This window comes from Suillus plorans (assembly GCF_016647745.1).
Source record: "Suillus plorans strain S12 chromosome Unknown HD556scaffold_19, whole genome shotgun sequence".
Taxonomy (NCBI): Eukaryota; Fungi; Basidiomycota; class Agaricomycetes; order Boletales; family Suillaceae; genus Suillus; species Suillus plorans.
The window spans coordinates 52,379-71,967 of record NW_024537403.1 but is presented as its reverse complement, the minus strand read 5'-3'; the positions used below and the strand labels follow the sequence as shown (position 1 = coordinate 71,967).

Below are 19,589 nucleotides of genomic sequence, written 5' to 3'. Positions count from 1 at the left end.
ATTACATCGGATGGTATATCCAATGACTTAGTGGACCCGCGTACTAGCAATAATAATTAGTTTGTAGTGAAACCCGGTCAGGTTCCAAACATGTGATTTCGAACTAGACTCAGACGGGCCTCCCAAGACCTCAAATGGCCCACAGAAACATAATACAAGATTGATTCCAAATTACAGTCGACCAAGATATGAAACTCATCGCGTCTAGTGAAATAGTAGCAATACTTCGAGCATCTACTATAAATCACCAATCAAAAAAGAAAGGAAAGAAAATCCAGCTCCGTGCGTGGAAGGACGTGTCTAAGATAAATATATTCGTGATATCGCCAGGATAATTGTAAATTTGAATAAATCAGCCAGCGGGGTATCACCCGTCGTAAACGGATGGGTATCAAGGCTGTTATAGAGCTAATGCAAAAAGGGCCAAAAGTCCAGAACCAACGGAGGTCAAAGCGCTGAGAGGGCGGATGGACAAGGCACCGCCGGAGGGAGCAAGACCCGCATTAGCAGCGCCAGCGGGAGAGTATGGAGAAGTTGTGGATTCAGCAGCTGCGGCAGGGGTTGTGAGCCTGTCAATGCAGGAGTTAGCTTCACGCATGTCAATTTGTCGACATGAAAGCTTACAGCGTGCCAGAAACGGCAGATGCATTATGAGATGAGGTGGTGCTGGTCAGGCATGACGAGTCACTGCTAGCTGCCACCGTCATCTGGTATTTGTGTTAAATAAAATCCCTCATTGAATAAAGGAAAACACTTCGCTCACAGTTCCACTCCAAGCCTCATTTCCCTGGGAATCCTCGATGAAAAGGACAATTGCAGTACCGGCAGCAAGGGCGACGTTCCATTGATATGAAAGACCGGTCTGTTGACCAAGGTCAACGCTGCATACCAAGAACGTAAGATTGCATGAGCCAGAAGAGGTTCAAAGAAACGCACAGGGCCTCGCCACAGAGATCATCTGCGGGAGCTACAAGAAGGCTGTAGGGAGGGCTTGACGCTGTCCAAGTGATTTGAACACTTCCACACTAATTTCAAGTTGGCGCAGGTAAGTCAGCACCCTAAGAGGTCATGCATAGTTAGACGGATTACCTGAGTGAGGCTGGGAGTGTCAATCGTAAGGTCAGCAAATACGCCTTGGATGGCAAGTGCGACAAAGAGAGTGACTGAAAAGAGTGTAGCGAACATATTGTGAATTCGCGTGTTGTGGTGTTTGTAAGGAGGGTCGGGGTATACGCGGAAGGGGAAGCGATGAAAGTAGGAGAAGAGAGAGATGGAGGGTTCCGGATGGCATGCCTCAACTTGTCAAGCATACAATCAATATTATTTAGAACCCCGCTGCATTCACCACCGTGACGTCAAACATTTTTCATTGTTACCTGCAGGTTACAATGCGCAAGGACTATCAAAATCTGGTCAAGCTAAAAGCGAGGACGCTACGTACAGGGAGAAGGGCCCTGCTATTGTTCGGTGCCGGTGATGTTCTACATTATGTAAGGTTGACTCGGACATTCTTCAACAGAACAAAGATCTACACAGCCAAGGCTTCTAACTCTCGTTTAAGTCAGTACAGACATATTTTTTTCTCTCATCCATGTCTAGGTTTGCATGGGAGGGGTTTTCTGATATGTTCTTGTACGTACTATGAAGATTCTACAGTTCGCAGCGTAACTTTTGACCGAGAAGGCAAATCATGACATCTAGTCACGGTGGTCTTTGTGTCACTGCCACAAGGTCTAGTACTGGACATCTTGTGTTTGATGTCTGAGTATTTTATTCAGCTTTAATTATGAACATCACAATCAACAGTTGAGTCAGCCACACCCCGAGTTGGGGCGGCTCAAGCGCCTACGGCCCACAGGCCTGAGCGTTTAGTGAGTTGAATCTTGCTCATATAGAAATAACAATCAATAACTAATCTATATCTGTGAATCAAACATGTGCACATGTACTGCATGTGAGTTCAATAATCAATTCGCTCATCTTCGTTACTACTGACGCTGGAGATGACATAGACACTCAGAGTCAGAGAACTACTAGCCCGTCTCCAAAGAAATGCACAAGTTTCCACAACAGCTCTACATTACAGTCTTGTCTCTTTCGTGGGCGACTTTGTGGGTCCTCGCCGGGACTTCTATCTCCTTGCCTACCAATATCATTATTATTCTGCAGTCCCGTGAAAAAGTTTCAACGTTGAACAACAACTAAACCAGCATTCATTGTTGTTCCCTGGAGGAATAGAAATATGCGACCTGTCGGAGGAACACTTCAGCACTCACCCATTATACAAACCTATTCCAAGACTTTACTGAAGTTCATATGCATTTCCGCTGGCCACATAATCCATCCCCAAAGAAAATCCTCAAAGAAATCGAAGAGATCCTGACAGATTCTCTCACAATCCTGTCCTGTAACACCGACCTGATCACTGACGAAGAACAAAAGTCATTCAGCCAGGAGTTCAGCAGGTGCTGTGCATATATTGTATTTGTCTCGTATGTCACCTTCTCATTTCAGAAAGGCTCATAAACGTTCGTGTCGAATTGAACAAGTACACGGCGTACCACAAGTTGACCGAGGTACGAGATGAATGCAAGATTTTAAAACAGTGCCTCAAAGTTTGGCTTCTTCTGCTTTGAATGACAAGTAATTGATGATATCCAATAGCAAGCATGCGCGACGCAACGGGAAAACAACTTCAGGATGGGATTCCTTGCAGCAGCAGGTACTTGAAATCACAGCTGTTTTTCAATGATGGTCATAACTAAATCCTGTCACTGCGGCATGTGAAGTACCCGTAGTGGATACAGGAACTAGGATGTCTCATGAGATCTGAGTCTTGTCTCGTTTGGCCTGCCTCATTTAGAGTTTCCCTTGAGACACGCTTTCTCTCAATACTGGAATAATTATGGACAATAGTAGATAGCGTGCGTATGTGGGCATATATCTCGAAGCGATACCTATGATTAATTGCTCTTGTTACTCTATTTTGTTTGTCTCGAATAACCTACTGGTGCGAAGCTCCGGGCCGCAACTGACTCAGAGTTTGATCTTGACGAATCTAGTCTGTGACTGGGGTCGAATGCAATTGGACTATGAAAATGCGGTGCCACTTTTATGAGGTCATGGCGATGCGAAGATGTAACACATTGACCACCGAACGGTGTTAGATCGCGTTCCAGAAACTGAGACAAATTTATCGCCGAAGTCACGTCCTTGGACTACTTACGCACAGGATATTTTAGAATCTTTACGGAAAGGCTCGACAATCGCAAGACATCGTTGGCATTCAACGGTATATGAGTAATGACAAATCTTACACCCTCACACTCAAAGTTTGCTTGTGACCTTTCCAGCAGCCTCGGCCAACTTCCGCCTCTTCGTCATCCTGCCCAGTGAATCAGTATCCTGTCATACCATGAAGGATTGCACATACCCTGAATGCTCAATCACGCTCGGCTCCATGCCAACGCCAACTTGGAAAGCATCCGTGCGCTCATCTAGAGGTACATAATCACGTGTGGACGGGCCAAGGTAAAGTTGTCGAGGGCGCCAGATCTTGACTCCCGATGGAGAAAGCATCATCTGCATATAAGCGACTAATGAGTCGTGGAATGGAAGAAGACGAAGGGTATACGCACCTGTCGCCAATGTGCAACCCAGCCCACAACTCTGGGTACGACGAACAGGACTGGGAAGAAGTCCATCGGGAAGCCTATCCGTTACCGTGTTACATATTTTCCGTCTTCGTACAATATTGGTACTTACCCATTGCACGGTAGATCAACCCGCTGATAGATAAAAGTCAATTCATGTCGATGATTGGACAAAGATAGATTTCACCTCCAGAAATCAACGTTCGGAGCTAACTTCCTCGATACGAAGTAATCATCCTTCAGTGCTGCATCATGCAGAGCCATCGCAGTATCAAGCAGTGGATCACGACCCGTCCTTGATCCAAATATCAATCCCACAGTCTCGCCGCAATGATGAACACTTACACAGCAAACACCTCATCAGCCACCTTACGAATGATAAATGAGCGCGGGTCAGACTGCGGATTACCAAAAATCATCAGGACAGCAAACAATAGGAGAATGACTGCGCACAGTTTTATATACTCTGTGGCCGAATCCACTTAGCACCTTTTGGCGCTTCTTTACCGCTTCTAAAAAGGCAGGGACGTTCTTGGGACTTGATAAAGATGTGAGGAGACGAAAAAAATAGTTGCTATAAAAACGGACCTGCCAATGGAAAGAAGCATCCGAATAACAGCTTCGTTCGCACCTCCATGGAGTGGGCCGCTGAGAGGAGTCCGTCAGCATCAACATGAAGCGAAAGCTCATAAATGAACAAAAAATGGTAAAGTACGAGTAGAAGTGCATTAAAGGCAACACCACCTCGAAAAGCCTCGAGAGGTAGGGTCAGTAAGACGCTGAACAGTACTCACTACAGTGATGCACAACCTGCCGCAACGGCGCTGAACGGATCAGGTAACGATGACCCAGTCTGGAGTACGGTTGTCGAACTCGCGTTCATCTCGTGGTCGGCATGGAGGATAAAAAGGATGTCAAGTGCCTTCGCAAGTACAGGATGTGGCTTGTTTGAGTGAGACTCTGACAGGTGATCTGTAGGTGAGAGATGGTCGAGCTGGTAGAGGAACCTTGCGTGTGAAAAGTTTGAGATATAATGATGCAAAGCTAGTGAAATGGTTACTAACGACTCTGTATAGCTCATTCCTGTCGGAGGCACAACAAAATCACGGCCCTGGCGGATACGGTATGCCATGCTACATGTACTATTGTCAGCGAACGAAGAAGTGGACAACTACTAGTACGCACGCAGCTAATGTGGTAGCTTTACCGATCAGCCTGAATATTTGCCTATCCATATTCTGGAGTGCAGCAGGATCACCCTTGGCAGCTTTGGTGAACAAATCTTGCCCTATAAAAGGTCACCAAAATGAGGGAATACTCCAGGTCTACTAACTCACCCTGCAGACTCGGATTTGCCTCCCCATAGTAGCTTCCCAAGTATGCAAAAGCACTTGTAAGCATCGACATGGGGTGAGCATCGTACCTAAATGAGCGGAAGAATCCTTCTGCATCAGAATGTATTGGCCCGTGGAGGAGGACCTCGCTAGTGAAGTGGGACAATTGGGACGGGCTGGGCAACGCGCCATATATGAGGAGATAAGAAACCTCAAGGAAGCTGGAGCGTTCGGCGAGTTGCTCAATTGGGTAGCCTCTACAAAAATTGATGAGTGGTATAGTGACAAGAGAAGGATGCGTGCGTACCTGTACCGCAATATCCCATTGTCGCCGTCAATGTATGTTATACGACTCTCAATCACGGCTGTGTTGAGAAAACCTCTATCAGCGACACGTAAACCACGTTCTGTCTCATCTTCAGGTCTGTCATTTGGACCCGGAGCAGCACGAATGCCCTTGAAGAAGTTCGCAGGAATCGAGTTGTGGGTGATCCTGTATGGTGTCAATCGAAGTCAAAATTCTGAGGAAGAGGGACGCACGGGACGGTGTATTCCTTCCCAGTGCGGTTGTCTACAACTCTAAGGGACTCGTCTCGCTTGAGCTCGGATGCAGGAAGTTGTTTGCCCATGTGAAGTTGAGAGGAGGATACAACCGGACGCTACTTAGATGGATGGCACGGAACAACTCAAACAGGCTTACGTCGGACGCGAGCAGCCTTCCTTGTGATATTCGCATCCCGAATTCAGTTTGATTCCTATTAGGTTTTACCGGATGACAGAGGCGCTGTCGATTTCACAAGCTTGCCGCTAACGTAGTCCGACAAGGTCACACTGGTCACGGGACCGGGAACATGGACGTGAAATTTCACATACCGACTTGGACCAAGCCAACGCTCATCGATGGTTAGTAGTACCCAGGCGCTTATAAGAGATGGTCTTCGCGCTGCCTCTTACGTATCATTATGACGCAACATATTTTATCACTCTCGAATAATCAAAGTCACTTGGAAATCTGACTCTGTGGCGGGCGGCGCCCGTACACTCGTTACCCACTACCGCGGAAAAACATGGTATCATTCAAGGAGCAATCATCGAGCTCAATCACAAGCGTTGGATTATCTGTGTGTATGGTACCACGATTGGTCCATCTTCCAGCATCGTTGAGAGCCACCGTCACAGAGACACAGCTCCGCCTGCTCAACTTAAGAGAGAGCTTCAATTGGACTAGCGATACACTATCCTAGCTTGGCATGCCTGACGAGGAAGTCAATACTTTGCAGCCATTCTATACTTACGAAAACGGACGTGCATAGATTTAATGCGCACACGTAACACTACCAAACCTTCCAAAGAGAGCTTCTCCCACTCCGAGCCCCACCACAAGTGAGAATATGAAACCTAGTTGGAACGTCCTGTCCACGCCCAGCAAATCAACAGCTCGACGACCAAAAAGAGCGACACAACGTACATAATTGTCAGCATGAAGAGGTAATCCAGCAGCGTCTGCGCTGCAAACATGACCCCACGTGAGATATCATGCGCAGGAATAAAGGGGGGAGTGAAGCGCTTTATGAATCCAATGGGAGATGACCGAGTTGGTAGAGTATTGAGTTTGTCCGACGCAATGATAACCGCCCTGATCATGCGTAAGAAATAAACTATGCAAAAGAAGGAAAAGGACGTACTGTTGGTTCCAGTGGAATTCCATCACTCCTCGACAAGCCGCTATCCAGCGCTCGATCACCGCCAACATAAACAGTGCGAAACATGTGCCAACCATGGCTCCCGAGCTCTTAGGAACCCAGCCAAGGAACCAAACTGTATCCAGGCTTGTTAGAAGAGTTCATTATATGTAGGTGAGAAGATATAACCCACGAGTGTCTCCTGGCGTAAAGTGCAGATACGACAGCATGTTCCCTACGGCAAGAGTGATGCCATCATCCATGGACATAACCATGCCATTGTCTGCGAGACAGATTTGACTCAAACACAAGATACAGATCGCCAATGATTGCCAGTTCATCTTGTAGGCGTTCACAGGTGTGCGCAGCAGGCCAAACAGCTAACTTGACTATCCGTGGGAACTGTCTTCCCCTAGCGGAACGACGTGGGGGGTGCCGACCATAATATAGTTGATCCTTCCTGGGCTGCCAGTGGGTGATAGATAGAAGACGGAATCATCCCAGATCGTCGCAAAAGAATGGAGAAAAACAGGGTGTCAAGACGTAGACAAATTAGGCTTACTACGCTCTGACTAATATTGGTCTGCGTCTTGACAATCCTGAGGCACACCATCTGGATTCTGTTTCACCGTACAATTCTGGTTTCAATGTATGGATGTCGAGTGCACGGTTTCGAGTTGACTTGACATGCAAGAGGCGCCACAGAGGTCGCACACGATGTGCATTATGTTGTTGGGCAGGTTGACAGAAGTGCAACATTATCACGATGGCCCATTCGTTCCCAAGTAAATCGTATATCTTGCAGTCGAGGACCTGTAATATTCTGCGCTAATTTGGCGGAGCTTCGAGCTTCGAGCTGCAAGAAGTCGAAGGAGGTGCAAAGTGGTAGGAATTGAAAGAGCACAACTCGATCTTATTAGTGAGGCATTTTAGCGCATCGTGGGAATTTGGTACCCTGTCAAATTGCAAAAGACTTAGATATTTCAGATGTTCCGCCTAGCTACGGAGGTGACCAATATTTACTATGTGCAGGATGCATAATAGAGTTGCTTGTGTCAAATAACTTAAGCAAGCACCACGACGAAACTTGGAATGAACAAAAACAAACACCCCTACAGACTACCCGCCCATCACAAAACAATCAGTTCGAGAATGTCCTTCACTAAACGCTACTGTTAGTTTCTACATCGATACGGTGCTGGAAAGCAATTGAAGTCATAGTGCTTGTTGTATCGGAGTCTGCCATGAGTTTTGCATGATATTCTCGAACACTAAGGATGAGGCGTGGTCCCAGCACAGACAGCTGCATCGTCGCGGAGATTATAGAGAAGCCATAATAAATCTGAATGTCCAGGAACAATGTGTCCTATAGAATTGATGGATCATGGGCGCACATACAGTTCGGTGACAGATTGACATACCGCCAAGAGCGTTGGACAGAGTAGACCGATATTGAAGCAAGCAAAAACAAAAAAACTAGTACGTGCAGAACGTCACTGAGCGAAACAAGAGAACTACATCCAAATTATGAGCTCACCCCGCAAAGTAACCCACATGAGTTTTCATTAACACTGTGAAACAGTCCCCGATAACACCTCTTGTTGGGTGTCTTCGCAGTTCTCGGAAGTGTTTCACAGCGATCCAGACTGCGAGACACAGTGCAACGACCTCCCATACAGTGACAAGTATCAAACTCATGGAACTCAAAAATAGGAAATCTCCCGTATAGTCTATGGTGCAATGATAGGTGCCGGAGAGAACAAGTTCCTCTGGTACTTGGCAATGAGCCTAATGCACTCGAACATTTCATGCATGATTAAAGCTTACCTCCTGAATTCTGTGTCATTGTTATTGCGACCATGACTGCATTGGCAATTCTGATGGCCAGAAAGATGACAACGAGAAATATCAGCACCTTTCTGGATCGTTGATACATAGCGTGCAACCGAGCAATCATGATAACTTGAATGATATTTCAATCAAGTCAATATCGCGAAGGTGTATAGCTCACCGCCCAGTATTACATTTACAACGTCAAACACCCAAGCAACAGCGTCGGACATGATATGGCCTGATGAATCCAGTAACATTACTTATCAGCTTCGGAGGATCACAGGCTCGCAATAAACTCACAACTACCATAGGAATCATTATATTAAACCAACGAATTGTGCGAGAATCTCACTCACCCCTACACGGTAGTTCAGTTGTTCGGACGGGAATGGAAGGCATCAGTGTGGAATACTCACTACATTTGTCGTCGAAATCGTTGGAGTGCTGACTGTATGCTCCCTGTTACCAGAAAGAAACGGAGTCCATGCGAGGAGACATACACAACATCCTGATCCTGTTTGTGAGGGATGGGTAATGAGCGCAACACCGATGGTTCAGACATAGAAAAACGTACATGACAAATCCTATTCCAAGATATCGTGCCTAGGATAAGTTCCCGTTAGTACAACTTGTTAACCACGCTTAAAACACAAGCTACATACAATGATATACAAAACGGTCATTAGGGACCAGCGTCGTCCCTGTCGCGAATTAGTTGTGGCATTCTCACATCGGTCTTTTGATGTGGCAGTCCGCTCACCCAGACCAGTTCCACCTGTAAAACTGTTGTCAACAAGATGGTTGCTCCTGTCATAGTGTCGACATACCTCTTGTCCGAACGTAAGTACTAGGAATCCCATAATGTCAGTGGTCTATTCATACTTAATCTTGCTCACCCCAGTCATATATTACCGCAGCACAGGCGGCAACTAGTACGAAACCGTAGTCAGTTTTGATAGAGTCATCATGTTCATCATGCGGCTGGCTTTGAACAAACCTGCAAAATAGCTGGAGATAAGACTCGCGTTAATGAATGGCCACCAACTGGGATCGTTCGAGACTAGGGTCATACTATTAGAGGATGGGAGCCTGAGTGAGTGAGGAGGAAATTTGGTGGATGTATAACGATTGCATTCGCGCTTCTTGCGCGCTTCATATACCACCATCCACCGCTTACATTCAAGTTGCCGGGGAACGGACGTATATGTAAAGCCTGGTTTACTGCGCAACACTAGTTGCAACGTTGATTAATTGGACACCGCACCTTATTTATCTATATTTGTTTCAACGCAGTATAACGATCACATTCGTGCTTGATTGTTTGATCAATATTGAATGAATAATAGAGTTGCTTGTAATTTGTAACATCAAATAACTTAAGCAAGCACGACGACGAGACTTGGAATGAACAAAATAAACACCTCTACAGACTACCCGCCCATCATGATCGCAAAACAATCAGATCGAGAATGTCATGCACTAAACGCTACTGCCAGTTTCCACATGGACGCGCTCCTGAAAAGCAATTGAAGTCATAGCGCTTGCTGTATCCGAGTCGGCCACGAGTTTTGCATGATATTCTCGAACGCTGAGGATGAGGCGTGGTCCCAGCACAGACAGCTGCACCATCTCAAAAATTAGAGTGAAACCATAATAAATCTGAACGTCCAGGAGAAATATGTCCTATAGAATTGATGGATCATGGGCGTACATACAGGTTAGTGACAGATCGACATACTGCTGAGACTGTTGGAAAGAATAACCCGATATTGAAGCAAGCAAAAGCAAAAAAACTAGCACGTGCAGAACGTGAGCGAAACAAACAAACTACATTCAAATTATGAGCTCACCTCGCAAAGTAAATCACATGAGTTTTCATTAACACCGTGAAACAGTCCCCGATGATACCTCTTGTTGAGTGTCTTCGCAGTTCACGGAAGTGCTTTATAGCAATCCAGACTGCGAGACACAGTGCAAGGACCTCCCATATAGCGACAAATATCCAAGTCAAGGAACTCAGAAATAGGGAATCTCCCGCATAGTCTACGGTGCAATGGTAGGTGCCGGAGAGAACGAGTTCCTCTGGTACTTGGCAATGAGCCTGATGCACTCGAACATTTCATGCATAACTAAAGCTTACCTCCTGAAGCCTGTGGCATCGTTATTGCGACCATGACCACGTCGGCGATTCTGATGGCCAGAAAGATGACAATGAGGGATATCAGCACCTTTCTGGATCGCTGATACATAGCATGCAATCGAGCGATCATGATGACTTTGATGATATTTCAGTCAAGTCGGTACCACGGAGGTGTGTAGCCTAGTAGCTCACCGCCCAGTATTACATTTACAACGTCGGACGCCCAAGCAAGAGCGTCGGTCATGATAAGGCCTGACGAATCCAGCAACATTAATTATGGGCTTCGGAGGATCACAGGCTCGCAACAAACTCACAACTGTGGGTGTCATTATATTGAACCAATGAATTGTTCGAGAATCTCACTCACCCCTACACATTAATTCAGTTGTTTGGACGGGAATGAAAGACATCGGCGCGGAATACTTACTGCATCTGTCAGTAAAATTGTCGGAACACTGACTGCATGCCACCCGTCAGAAGAAAGAAAGAGATTCTATGCGAGAAGACATACGAAACATCCTGATCCTGATTGTAAGAGATGAGTAATGAGAGCAACACTGGTGGCTTAGACGTCGAAACATACACAACAAATCCTATTCCAAGATATCGTGCCTAGGATATGTTTCCGTCAATACAACTTGCTAACCACGCTTGAAAACACAAGCTACGTACGATGAGATACAAAACGGTCATCATGGACCACCGTTGCCTCTGCCGCGAATTAGTTGTCATGTTTTCACATCGTTCTTTTCATGTGAGAGTCCGCTCACCCAGATTAGTTCCACCTATAAAACTGTTGTCAGCAGGATGGTTGCTCCTGTCACGGTGTCGACCTACCTCTTGTCCGAACGCAAGTACTAGGAATCCCATAATGTCAGTGGTCCATTCATACTTAATCTTGCTCACCCCAATCGTATATTACCGCAGCACAGGCAGCAACTGCGAAACCACGGTCAATGTCAATCACGGTCATCGTGCGGCTGGCTTTGAACAAACCTGCAAAATAGCTGGAGATAAGACTCGCGTTGATGAATGGCCACCAACTGGGATCATTCGAGACTACAGTCATACTGTAAGAGGATGGGTGTGAGCGAGTAGGGGATCTTAGTGAACGTATAGCGATCGCATTCGTGCTTGATATACCGCCTGTCAGCACTTACATAGCCGAAGTGAGCTTTGAGGCATAATATATTATTGATCAAAGTGTTTCAGCATGAATGTAGAAAGGAAATGTGCGTCCACAAATATATGGATGAGATCAAAGTGGAAGTTGTTGATAAATTTGGAAAGCAGTGACTCACGCAGAGTGTTTCAACGCCCCAAAAGATCGAACTATCGTGATTTTGGCAACGTGCTAGTACGATGTTGAAGGAATCTTTGCTACAGCAGAGATCCCACCTCAGCCAGTCAATTATATCGTTTCATTGTTCAAATGGAGCTTTGACCAATTGGTAGGTTGCCCTGGTAACAAACGCTTCTCTCAAGGTCAGCAAAGTTTTTTGGCCTTGAGAGAAATCTGCTCCAGTTAGTACAAATGCGGCCAAAAGTACACACACATGTCGTATCCGATTCCCTGTCATAAAACACGATCAACGCGTATAGCGACAAGGGCAGTTGTACAGGGAAAGTGTAAGGTTGTACAGAGAAAGAACGATCGAAATGGAAGTGGTGTGGAGAGGAATGAAAGCAGCCGGAATGAAAGAGATGAAAGAGTCAATGATGGTGTACGCTTGAATGAGAAGTTCAAGAATGTGTGATGACTCCAGTTCAGAGGTCCACAAGTAATAACGGAATAGCATGGATGCACTCGTGAATGAAAGATCAAGCTCATCTCAAGAGGTACCCGCTCGGGAAATGCCGAACATAAGGCAGGGAGGGGGGGGGTCCCCCAGAGGTCCTTATTTGCGTAACCTTGGGGGGTGTCAAAACAGCTCCTGTTAGGTTCAAACACCAGTCTGAGCATCAAATGTATATTACTGTATCAAATATAGATTGTCTTAGATTGCAGAACATGATGACAGACGATAATTGAGCTGATTGAGACTTGATCGGGACCTAAACGCACACCCTGAACACCCAGCATGTCAAAGAAAAAAGCAAAGGTGTCCCAGCCAACCGTACGAAATAATCTCTCTCAGGGAATGAGTCCTCTGAACCTAATCTTATCAGGATGTCAACGCTTCTCGGAATTGCACTTCTTGCAACCGGGATGTGAACATCGGCCTTGGAGGCGAGGCCAATTGGAAAGCTCATACTGAGAGTCTTGAGCATCGGAAAAACACCAGTGCAGTTCAGAACAATCGAATGCTCACCTCTTTTTTCCAGCCAAAAAGTGTAAGTATGCAATCAGTTGCTGTCGCTGGCCCTGCAAAAGCTTGGCAGCCTGTAACTGGCACTGGTGAGGCACAAATTGCCAAACTCAGTGCTGCACCAGCAAGCAAACAGCTGCCATCGTGCAATGATAATGTCATTGACATTGAAGCACGAGAACTGGCGAATACATCAGCACCATGTGGTTATGGACTGCAGCTTATCCAGGACCTGCGGAATTTAGCCAAGGGATTGGCTCCAAGTATCCCAGTTGGTGCAAGCGACGAGCTCCTGTCACGCTTTGGAGGCGATCCCAGGCAAGAAGTCGAGGAAGATCAAGACCCTTGGGAGATGGTTAATCAGGCACTTGACAATGCTTTAGGATATGAAAAGACACCTGAAGACCTCGCACGATGCATGCGCCGTGGTAGTCTTGGTATTGATGGCCTGTGTAACTGGCTGGAAATCAGCATCCGCTTCTTGGGCATTCAAGGGGTTCTCCTTGAGCCGCGTATCGAAAAGGTGATAAAAAGCCTCCAAATCTGGTAAGTATGTGTTGACATCGAGCGACATCAAAACTCACCAGTGTTCTATCAGCGGAGCAAAAGCGATAGTACCAGAACCAGTTAACCACATTGCTGTAAAATCTCGTGGCTCGTTGGTGGCAAGTAAACGTGGGCCTGAAAATTTAGCCTGTCAACCGTGCAGTGGATACAAACTCGAAATCCCTTCCGGTCAGTCACCATATGGATGTTATCCTTTCGGACTACACACCAGATACACACTACCATGGACATGCGTTGTGCACGATGATGCAATCTACTTGGTTTCAAAGAGCTGCCAAAAAAATGTGTCAATGAATGTATTGGATCGTCACGGCAAGCAACATACAACTTGCTTTGATTGTCGCCACTTGGAGAACAACGAGCAAATAATGGGTGTCCGTAAACGTATGCACAATGGAGTCCACGAGAATTCCAATCACCCATTCTTCTCTTATTTCCAACTCGTCGAGACCATGAAACGTCTGAAGGGGCACAACAATAGGGGCCGCATGTTTTGTCTGTGAAGTTGATGGAGAAGTTCGTGGAACATTGCATGAGCGTTATCGCTGCCTTCGCTGCCCGGCCGTTGCATTTGAGGAACTCGGCCCAAAACTTATTGAGCACATGGGGGTCATATTTTATTTGATCAGGACCTACGAGACAAGCACAATGTCTGCGGCTTGTGTCTCAGCATTGGGTTATGCGAGATTCGACTTGCGAGAGGCGCCGGAGGTTCCGAAGTTGTCGACATCAGTCGCTCGCGCTGCCCGAATCTATTCAAGATCAAGTTGAAGAATGCACGCAAGTCAACAAAGCACTCGCCTTGTACAAACACCCCGCTTCATTGCCCGTATTGCGACAGTGATGCTGCTCCAGTGTGGAAATACTCGCTGTCACGTCACATTGATATACTGCACCCATCAGCGAATAAGACACGCTTCGAAGAATTGTGGAGAATTGACAACGAAGAGAGCACACAAATATCAACAAAATTCAAAATGAAGGCTCGGAAACGAAAGCAAATGACAGCGACATCGATGCTGCGGATTTCTGAAGAGCACAGTTCAAGAGTGGCATTACGACAGTGAGTTTCTGTATGAATGAGTCGTGTCTGGATTGAGTAGACTAATGAGCACCCGAACAGACAACGGACAACGGACCACTACACCACTGAGTCTGTGGCTGACTCCGAATCGGCACAAACATCTCTTGCTCAATCATCATCTGCCATATTACTTGGTAAACGTCTGCGAGGTTTGTCTGATGCGAGTGATAGTCAAGACGTACCTTCTGCACCAAAACCTCGTCTCACCATCAAGATTCGTCCCTCAGCAGCACGCCTCAGCTTGGTTCAAGTGAAGAATCGTGTCATTCCAGACTCGGATGCAGACACTCAGCCTGATGACCCATTCCAAGATGAATTTTGCTGGTGTCGAGGGCCGGAGTCCGGAGAAATGGTCCAATGCAGTTTTGATAGCTGTAATGAATGGGTACCTGTCTTGTTTCGATGTGCTTCTATCACCGTGGCTGATTCCGTTTTGATACTAGTTTCATTTTGAATGTGTTGGTTTGCTTGATGCTCCAGAGGCAGATTGGTTCTGCAGTGATATGTGCAGGAGCAACACCAGCTCTCAGAAGAAGACAAAGTAATGTTTTTATAAATCTAAAAGTCGTATATACGATGCCTAGGATGTTTGGCAATACATTGTTCGTTGCTCGTCCGCTGTTTGGTGCCACAGAACTTACCAAATTTGGTATACCCCTGGGCGTGGGAAATTCCCACGGGAGGGGGGGAGGGTCTGGGAGGGTCTTAACGATGTAAGGTGGCCTCATGTACATTTTTTCCCGAGCGGGTACCTCTTGGCTCATCTACGAGTTTGAGAAGCGAGCAGCCAGTTGGGAGAGGGAGAATCGGAGAAATCTGCCATTCGTCGAAATAATTCCCTCCATCTGTGAAAAAAAAACACGCGAGGTGATCCAGAGACCGGTACTGAGATAAAGAATCCAAAAAGTAGGAAGTGTAAACGGCGCGTTTCATGGTACGAGCTAGAAAGACGGTGGTCGCTCAAAGTGGGGAACGAAGGTCAATAGCGCAGGGGTGAGCGGGGACGAGATAGGCAGAGGAGATAGGAGGGAGGCCAGAGTATGGGGTGTGGCAGGCGAACAGGACGAACAGAAAAAAAAAGTGAATGACGACGCAAAGGAAGAAACTTCAAGAAAGAACTCAATCAAGATGTGACCGTCGATTGATGAAGGTACTCGACTTGAAGTGAGAAGGTAGCGCGTCCAGAGTCCTCACTTTGCAAAACCAAGATTCAACACACAGACAGCCGTTCCTTCTACTGCTGAGCGCTGACTCCGCTGTACCGTGACGTGCTTCGCGTCGTCCTCAGGCTTTCGAACTCCGACATTAGCCTTTACAAGTACATGTTCTTCTGTAAGCCAGACTGGTCACGAGCTATCTATAGGTTCCAAATGTCTTGGATGTTGCAATTGCGGCGCAGTCCAAGTTTAAATGTCTTGGATTTGTACCGCAGCTGTTTGATTTGACTCCTATCTTACTTTCCTTCTTTCATCATGTCAACCAGGACTTACCCCGCATTCTGCTCCCTCAACCAGCCTGAACCAGAATTGCTGTCAGTGCCGGTCCAGGTACCTGTTGACCAGGCCATAAATATATATCCCATCTTTGATGAGATAGATTGGCACCAGAATCTCATGGTCATACTCGAACATTTCCTTGGTGGTAAAGCGCCATACTACAGCAATACGGCTTGCCCACCGGTTGGAGATCTTCCATTCATCACTCAGCAGAACATGTCCTCTGGCGAATCATCCACTCCAGCTCGCAGGTCGGTTTCTCCTGAGGGATCATATGCTTCAACTCACGAGTTGGCTGGACAAGTACGATCAAAACGTACTCAACCCCGCGTTGTTCATGCCTGCGATGAATGCCGCAATAAGAAAAAAAAAGTGAGCAGTACCCATCATCATCATATCTGGCGTACCTCTGACAACAGAGCTCAGTGTTCCGGGGAGCAGCCACTGTGCCTGAGTTGCCAAAAGGCAGGAAGGGTCTGCACTTGGACACCCATAAAAACCTCGAAAACTCGCCCCTGTCTTAACCATGGTGTGGCCAAGTTGCGTCGACCACCATCTTATATAGGCGAGCAGAACTCCATGACTAGTAGGGAGCTGCACATCGCCGCACCAAAACCAATATATCCCATCAAGCTTCATGATATGCAGGGTGCAGCCACTTTGGCATCTGCCATGCAGAATCCTCAAGTAGCGAACTCCCCTTTGGGTGCTGGGTTTCCGGCGCATATAGCCACCCGTCGGACACGGGATGTTGACTTCGACTGGAGTGACTTGGGTTCGTCTGACTTCAGTCAGGAGTATATTCTGCCGCCTCCCACCTGCCCTCCATATTTTGGCAACATCTTGTCTGGTGTGCATCCTCTTCACCCGCGCCAACAACTGCGCAATGAAGATATCTACCGCCGGGCCATTTCCGGCTAGTGATATCTGGCAAGACACATTCCTGTCAGTGTTCGTTTGCCTTACTTTGGACTGCGGTATGGACGCTATCGCACTTTAATGATCATCTACGTTATGGAATATGGACATGGATATGGACACTTATTACACATACGCTTCTGCGATGGCCTACGATATGGACATTGCGCGGTCATAGACACTTTGCTGATGTATATCAAAGAATTCCAGAAATCGACTGACCTCGCATTTGAAGCTATGCGAGATAAATTTATCGGGTCATCTCGAGCAACAGCAACATGCCATTTCCATCTATAATCTACTGCGCAACACTGGACGCATCCTTTACCATAATCCAAGATCCGAGCCAATCGTAAATGAGAAACGTCCTGAATATTACAGTTTGATTACGCGTATGTGGTAAATAATCGAATTCAAATCACAACCAATGATACTATCCGCATTCACGCTATTATATCGAAACGACAACGCCAGTTTGTCCTTAGGAGCCCCGAAACATGTATACTATACTACAGTGGCTTTTCTCTATGCCTTTCATGTTCCAAGCCAACCTCCATCGATATGGGTGAAACAACCTGAATATCAACCAAACCAACAGGTAACTATGATTTTGCCATATTAGTAAATCATCGCCGTATCTCGAATCACAAAAAACCACTCACCCTCGTTAAAGTAAGTCGATCTTGTTCTAAGAAAACCCTGTCAAAGTTGCGCATCGAGAAAGGCTCGGCGCAGACAGAAGCAATGTAAGGACGGTTAAAGGCCAGGTCTTCATCAAAGCACGACTGAGCAAACCGACCAGGCTTGCGTATCACAACTTCCGGTGAATCGGGATCGTGTATATTTTCTGAGCGAGCAATGAGTCGTTTATTAAAGTCCCAGATGTGTATGTAGAAGTTTCCCTCGGGGGAGAGCGCTTCCACCCTTTGACCAGGTTCAGGAGTATGATCTAGAGGAAGGGCATATGCCATTTTGCTACCGAACACACTGATTCGATGGCTTGGATGATGCGGAAAGCACCATGTATACTTGGGTCCCCAGTCTGACCACGGAATATCAACAGGCGTCTCTGATCGTAAGGCCTTTTCTGAAAACATGGCCATGTCAATGACGATCATTACGGGCCATGAGATAGGGAGAATTTCCAGAATCATAATTTGTGACTCCGGAGAGGGTACGTAGCTGGGCATCAGGTCTGGGTGAGCTACTGTACCGTGGAACGATGGGGAGGCATAAACAACACAGTATGGTAAGATGGGTGCCGAATCTGCAGATAGATAATGGCCAAGTCTCAGAATCGGCAGGAGATACGTGGCTCGACATCGAGGTGAGCCATCAAGTCCTTGTAATGTGTACAAGAGTATATAACCTTTTGAGTTGATGATAAGCATCGTGCGTTTGTCGACTAGATGTAAATTGGTATACAATTGCTCTCCTAGTTCCCGTAAAGCATGCTACTTGAACTAAGCGGCAGAGTTTTCAAGAGTAGAGTGGACTTACTCTTTTGACATGTCCTTTTCTCCAATCTATGACTTGTATGAACATGTGGGGCGTGAACATGTCCCCTAAGGTATGTTTCGTGTGATAGAGCACAACTATACGATCTCCACAGATTGCAGGCCTACCCAGAATATGAACAGCGTAGGTATCAGGTTCACAAGTATGTCTGCACTCCAACGAAGTGCACGCAGAGTCCGGATGCGGAAGCTGGGATGAAGCCAGCCAGAAGTCGACCCAAAAGACAAGTTGATCTTGCCGAGCATCGTCCCAAGTCAACGCAGGAGGCGATGAAATTGCGACTACAAGATCCTGCAGTGGGTCGACAACAACTGAATGCCTAGTCAAGTTGTGCGTGTGTGCCTGTTTGAACAAGCCATGCTCAGGCCACACTTGAGGGGGTTTGGTCTTTTTCTTGCAGTCTCGAATCAAAAGATCGTTCATTCTCCACACCCATAAAGTCCCACATTTCACGAACTGTGGCTCCATGTACTGTTCGTCTGGAGTAACCACATCTTGAAAAACGGTATTGACATGGAAACCGGGCCGCCACAAGGATGCCAAGTTCTTAAGCGAACGCATCTTGCTGGCAATGCCGATGGAGTCTGCGTTCGTAGAATCGGTCGCATCGAGGCCTTGTGCATAAAGCTCAAGCTTGTACTGGATGTGGACCGAATTTTGAATCGCATCCCAGACAATTTTGCAGGTCTAACGTGAATCAGAAAGTTAGCATCGCAAAAATACAGAACACAGGGAAAGAGCAGACAATTGCACAGCGACAAATGTCCTTGGGGGTGAGGAAGAGTAGAATGTGACATATCAGCTCTGTAGGAAGCGACGATAAACCAACCGCCATGGTGATGATTTTGAAGAGGTCTTCAACGAGCTCCATGGCAAGTTCCATGTGCAATTATGTAATGTTAGCCACGGCGTCCAAGTTTAGTTTCGTTACAAGTTTTTATAATTGACCCCAATGTCGAGAATCGTGTATACTCTTCGCTGAATTAAGGTGCAACAAACCATGATGTCCGCTTCAAATACAATATACACGTGGTATCGTGAGCTTTTGCTGTACA

The 19,589-nt window shown here is 46.6% G+C and overlaps 10 protein-coding genes across 10 annotated transcripts; 3 read left to right on the top strand and 7 right to left on the bottom strand.

Moving 5' to 3' along the window:
• Positions 1 to 59: 59 nt before the first annotated feature.
• Positions 60 to 1,286, bottom strand: HD556DRAFT_290799 (uncharacterized protein). The gene is made up of 5 exons (XM_041310157.1): positions 1,090 to 1,286; positions 937 to 1,025; positions 764 to 881; positions 625 to 707; positions 60 to 569 (listed from the first exon to the last, which is right to left on the bottom strand). Exons 1-5 carry the CDS (start codon positions 1,183 to 1,185, stop codon positions 401 to 403), a joined length of 555 nt encoding a protein of 184 aa, XP_041161772.1. The 5' UTR covers positions 1,186 to 1,286; the 3' UTR covers positions 60 to 400.
• Positions 1,287 to 3,211: 1,925 nt separating this feature from the next.
• On the bottom strand, positions 3,212 to 5,801 carry HD556DRAFT_1360226 (citrate synthase-like protein). The gene is made up of 14 exons (XM_041302605.1): positions 5,528 to 5,801; positions 5,295 to 5,480; positions 4,991 to 5,244; positions 4,839 to 4,941; positions 4,718 to 4,786; positions 4,448 to 4,660; positions 4,242 to 4,301; positions 4,107 to 4,191; positions 3,999 to 4,051; positions 3,841 to 3,948; positions 3,766 to 3,788; positions 3,639 to 3,712; positions 3,434 to 3,582; positions 3,212 to 3,385 (listed from the first exon to the last, which is right to left on the bottom strand). The coding sequence occupies exons 1-14, from the start codon at positions 5,614 to 5,616 to the stop codon at positions 3,328 to 3,330; spliced, it is 1,524 nt and encodes a 507-aa protein (XP_041161771.1). The 5' UTR covers positions 5,617 to 5,801; the 3' UTR covers positions 3,212 to 3,327.
• Positions 5,802 to 6,302: 501 nt separating this feature from the next.
• Positions 6,303 to 7,010, bottom strand: HD556DRAFT_1234693 (CTR copper uptake transporter; the record flags this gene model as incomplete). The annotated part of the gene is made up of 4 exons (XM_041297681.1): positions 6,303 to 6,399; positions 6,456 to 6,623; positions 6,673 to 6,805; positions 6,863 to 7,010. The coding sequence occupies 4 exons, from the start codon at positions 7,008 to 7,010 to the stop codon at positions 6,303 to 6,305; spliced, it is 546 nt and encodes a 181-aa protein (XP_041161770.1).
• A 598-nt stretch (positions 7,011 to 7,608) lies between these two features.
• HD556DRAFT_290402 (uncharacterized protein) lies at positions 7,609 to 8,715 on the bottom strand. Its single transcript, XM_041310156.1, has 4 exons — positions 8,497 to 8,715; positions 8,207 to 8,438; positions 8,091 to 8,145; positions 7,609 to 8,035 (listed from the first exon to the last, which is right to left on the bottom strand). Exons 1-4 carry the CDS (start codon positions 8,624 to 8,626, stop codon positions 7,832 to 7,834), a joined length of 621 nt encoding a protein of 206 aa, XP_041161769.1. The 5' UTR covers positions 8,627 to 8,715; the 3' UTR covers positions 7,609 to 7,831.
• On the bottom strand, positions 8,712 to 9,588 carry HD556DRAFT_1360204 (uncharacterized protein; the record flags this gene model as incomplete). The annotated part of the gene is made up of 7 exons (XM_041302604.1): positions 9,500 to 9,588; positions 9,399 to 9,431; positions 9,330 to 9,349; positions 9,263 to 9,277; positions 9,165 to 9,203; positions 9,073 to 9,105; positions 8,712 to 8,740 (listed from the first exon to the last, which is right to left on the bottom strand). Coding segments are annotated over exons 1-7 (242 nt in total), but the record flags the coding sequence as incomplete, so codon positions are not given.
• A 212-nt stretch (positions 9,589 to 9,800) lies between these two features.
• Positions 9,801 to 11,775, bottom strand: HD556DRAFT_1526299 (uncharacterized protein). Its single transcript, XM_041309302.1, has 13 exons — positions 11,639 to 11,775; positions 11,549 to 11,581; positions 11,480 to 11,499; positions 11,413 to 11,427; positions 11,315 to 11,353; positions 11,226 to 11,254; positions 11,154 to 11,167; positions 11,066 to 11,101; positions 10,835 to 10,894; positions 10,643 to 10,777; positions 10,353 to 10,584; positions 10,241 to 10,295; positions 9,801 to 10,185 (listed from the first exon to the last, which is right to left on the bottom strand). The coding sequence occupies exons 1-13, from the start codon at positions 11,709 to 11,711 to the stop codon at positions 9,982 to 9,984; spliced, it is 945 nt and encodes a 314-aa protein (XP_041161767.1). The 5' UTR covers positions 11,712 to 11,775; the 3' UTR covers positions 9,801 to 9,981.
• A 779-nt stretch (positions 11,776 to 12,554) lies between these two features.
• On the top strand, positions 12,555 to 14,258 carry HD556DRAFT_290171 (uncharacterized protein). Its single transcript, XM_041310155.1, has 3 exons — positions 12,555 to 12,759; positions 12,812 to 13,497; positions 13,550 to 14,258. The coding sequence occupies exons 1-3, from the start codon at positions 12,724 to 12,726 to the stop codon at positions 14,019 to 14,021; spliced, it is 1,194 nt and encodes a 397-aa protein (XP_041161766.1). The 5' UTR covers positions 12,555 to 12,723; the 3' UTR covers positions 14,022 to 14,258.
• On the top strand, positions 14,130 to 14,731 carry HD556DRAFT_1467586 (uncharacterized protein; the record flags this gene model as incomplete). Its single annotated transcript, XM_041308386.1, has 1 exon — positions 14,130 to 14,731. A coding segment is annotated over one exon (456 nt), but the record flags the coding sequence as incomplete, so codon positions are not given.
• Positions 14,732 to 15,911: 1,180 nt separating this feature from the next.
• HD556DRAFT_1360157 (uncharacterized protein) lies at positions 15,912 to 17,345 on the top strand. The gene is made up of 2 exons (XM_041302603.1): positions 15,912 to 16,470; positions 16,525 to 17,345. Exons 1-2 carry the CDS (start codon positions 16,075 to 16,077, stop codon positions 17,017 to 17,019), a joined length of 891 nt encoding a protein of 296 aa, XP_041161764.1. The 5' UTR covers positions 15,912 to 16,074; the 3' UTR covers positions 17,020 to 17,345.
• HD556DRAFT_289913 (uncharacterized protein) lies at positions 17,318 to 19,571 on the bottom strand. Its single transcript, XM_041310154.1, has 4 exons — positions 19,280 to 19,571; positions 18,517 to 19,221; positions 17,679 to 18,470; positions 17,318 to 17,618 (listed from the first exon to the last, which is right to left on the bottom strand). Exons 1-4 carry the CDS (start codon positions 19,415 to 19,417, stop codon positions 17,526 to 17,528), a joined length of 1,728 nt encoding a protein of 575 aa, XP_041161763.1. The 5' UTR covers positions 19,418 to 19,571; the 3' UTR covers positions 17,318 to 17,525.
• Positions 19,572 to 19,589: the final 18 nt, after the last annotated feature.

Bases quoted from the DNA above. Each gene is read 5' to 3' on its own strand.
- HD556DRAFT_1526299 (XM_041309302.1), bottom strand. From the start codon at position 11,711: ATGACTGTAGTCTCGAATGATCCCAGTTGGTGGCCATTCATCAACGCG. The intron at 10,895-11,065 runs GTATTCCGCGCC...TGGATTCGTCAG, and splicing joins TTTACTGACAGATGCAGTAA to GCCTTATCATGACCGACGCT. The intron at 10,778-10,834 runs GTGAGCTACTAG...ATATCATCAAAG, and splicing joins TGTAAATGTAATACTGGGCG to TCATCATGATCGCTCGATTG.
- HD556DRAFT_289913 (XM_041310154.1), bottom strand. From the start codon at position 19,417: ATGGAACTTGCCATGGAGCTCGTTGAAGACCTCTTCAAAATCATCACC. The intron at 18,471-18,516 runs GTAAGTCCACTC...TAGTTCAAGTAG, and splicing joins GAAAAGGACATGTCAAAAGA to CATGCTTTACGGGAACTAGG. The intron at 17,619-17,678 runs GTGAGTGGTTTT...GCAAAATCATAG, and splicing joins ATCGACTTACTTTAACGAGG to TTACCTGTTGGTTTGGTTGA.
- HD556DRAFT_1360157 (XM_041302603.1), top strand. From the start codon at position 16,075: ATGTCAACCAGGACTTACCCCGCATTCTGCTCCCTCAACCAGCCTGAA. The intron at 16,471-16,524 runs GTGAGCAGTACC...AACAGAGCTCAG, and splicing joins GCCGCAATAAGAAAAAAAAA to TGTTCCGGGGAGCAGCCACT.
- HD556DRAFT_1360226 (XM_041302605.1), bottom strand. From the start codon at position 5,616: ATGGGCAAACAACTTCCTGCATCCGAGCTCAAGCGAGACGAGTCCCTT. The intron at 3,949-3,998 runs GTAAGTGTTCAT...ATTTGGATCAAG, and splicing joins GCTGATGAGGTGTTTGCTGT to GACGGGTCGTGATCCACTGC. The intron at 3,583-3,638 runs GTGCGTATACCC...GCTTATATGCAG, and splicing joins GGGTTGCACATTGGCGACAG to ATGATGCTTTCTCCATCGGG.
- HD556DRAFT_290402 (XM_041310156.1), bottom strand. From the start codon at position 8,626: ATGATTGCTCGGTTGCACGCTATGTATCAACGATCCAGAAAGGTGCTG. The intron at 8,439-8,496 runs GTAAGCTTTAAT...GCCAAGTACCAG, and splicing joins AATGACACAGAATTCAGGAG to AGGAACTTGTTCTCTCCGGC. The intron at 8,036-8,090 runs GTATGTCAATCT...TCAATTCTATAG, and splicing joins TCTGTCCAACGCTCTTGGCG to GACACATTGTTCCTGGACAT.
- HD556DRAFT_290171 (XM_041310155.1), top strand. From the start codon at position 12,724: ATGTCAAAGAAAAAAGCAAAGGTGTCCCAGCCAACC. The intron at 12,760-12,811 runs GTACGAAATAAT...TAATCTTATCAG, and splicing joins CAAAGGTGTCCCAGCCAACC to GATGTCAACGCTTCTCGGAA. The intron at 13,498-13,549 runs GTAAGTATGTGT...GTGTTCTATCAG, and splicing joins ATAAAAAGCCTCCAAATCTG to CGGAGCAAAAGCGATAGTAC.
- HD556DRAFT_290799 (XM_041310157.1), bottom strand. From the start codon at position 1,185: ATGTTCGCTACACTCTTTTCAGTCACTCTCTTTGTCGCACTTGCCATC. The intron at 1,026-1,089 runs GTAATCCGTCTA...ACTTGAAATTAG, and splicing joins ACACTCCCAGCCTCACTCAG to TGTGGAAGTGTTCAAATCAC. The intron at 708-763 runs GTGAGCGAAGTG...CACAAATACCAG, and splicing joins ATGAGGCTTGGAGTGGAACT to ATGACGGTGGCAGCTAGCAG.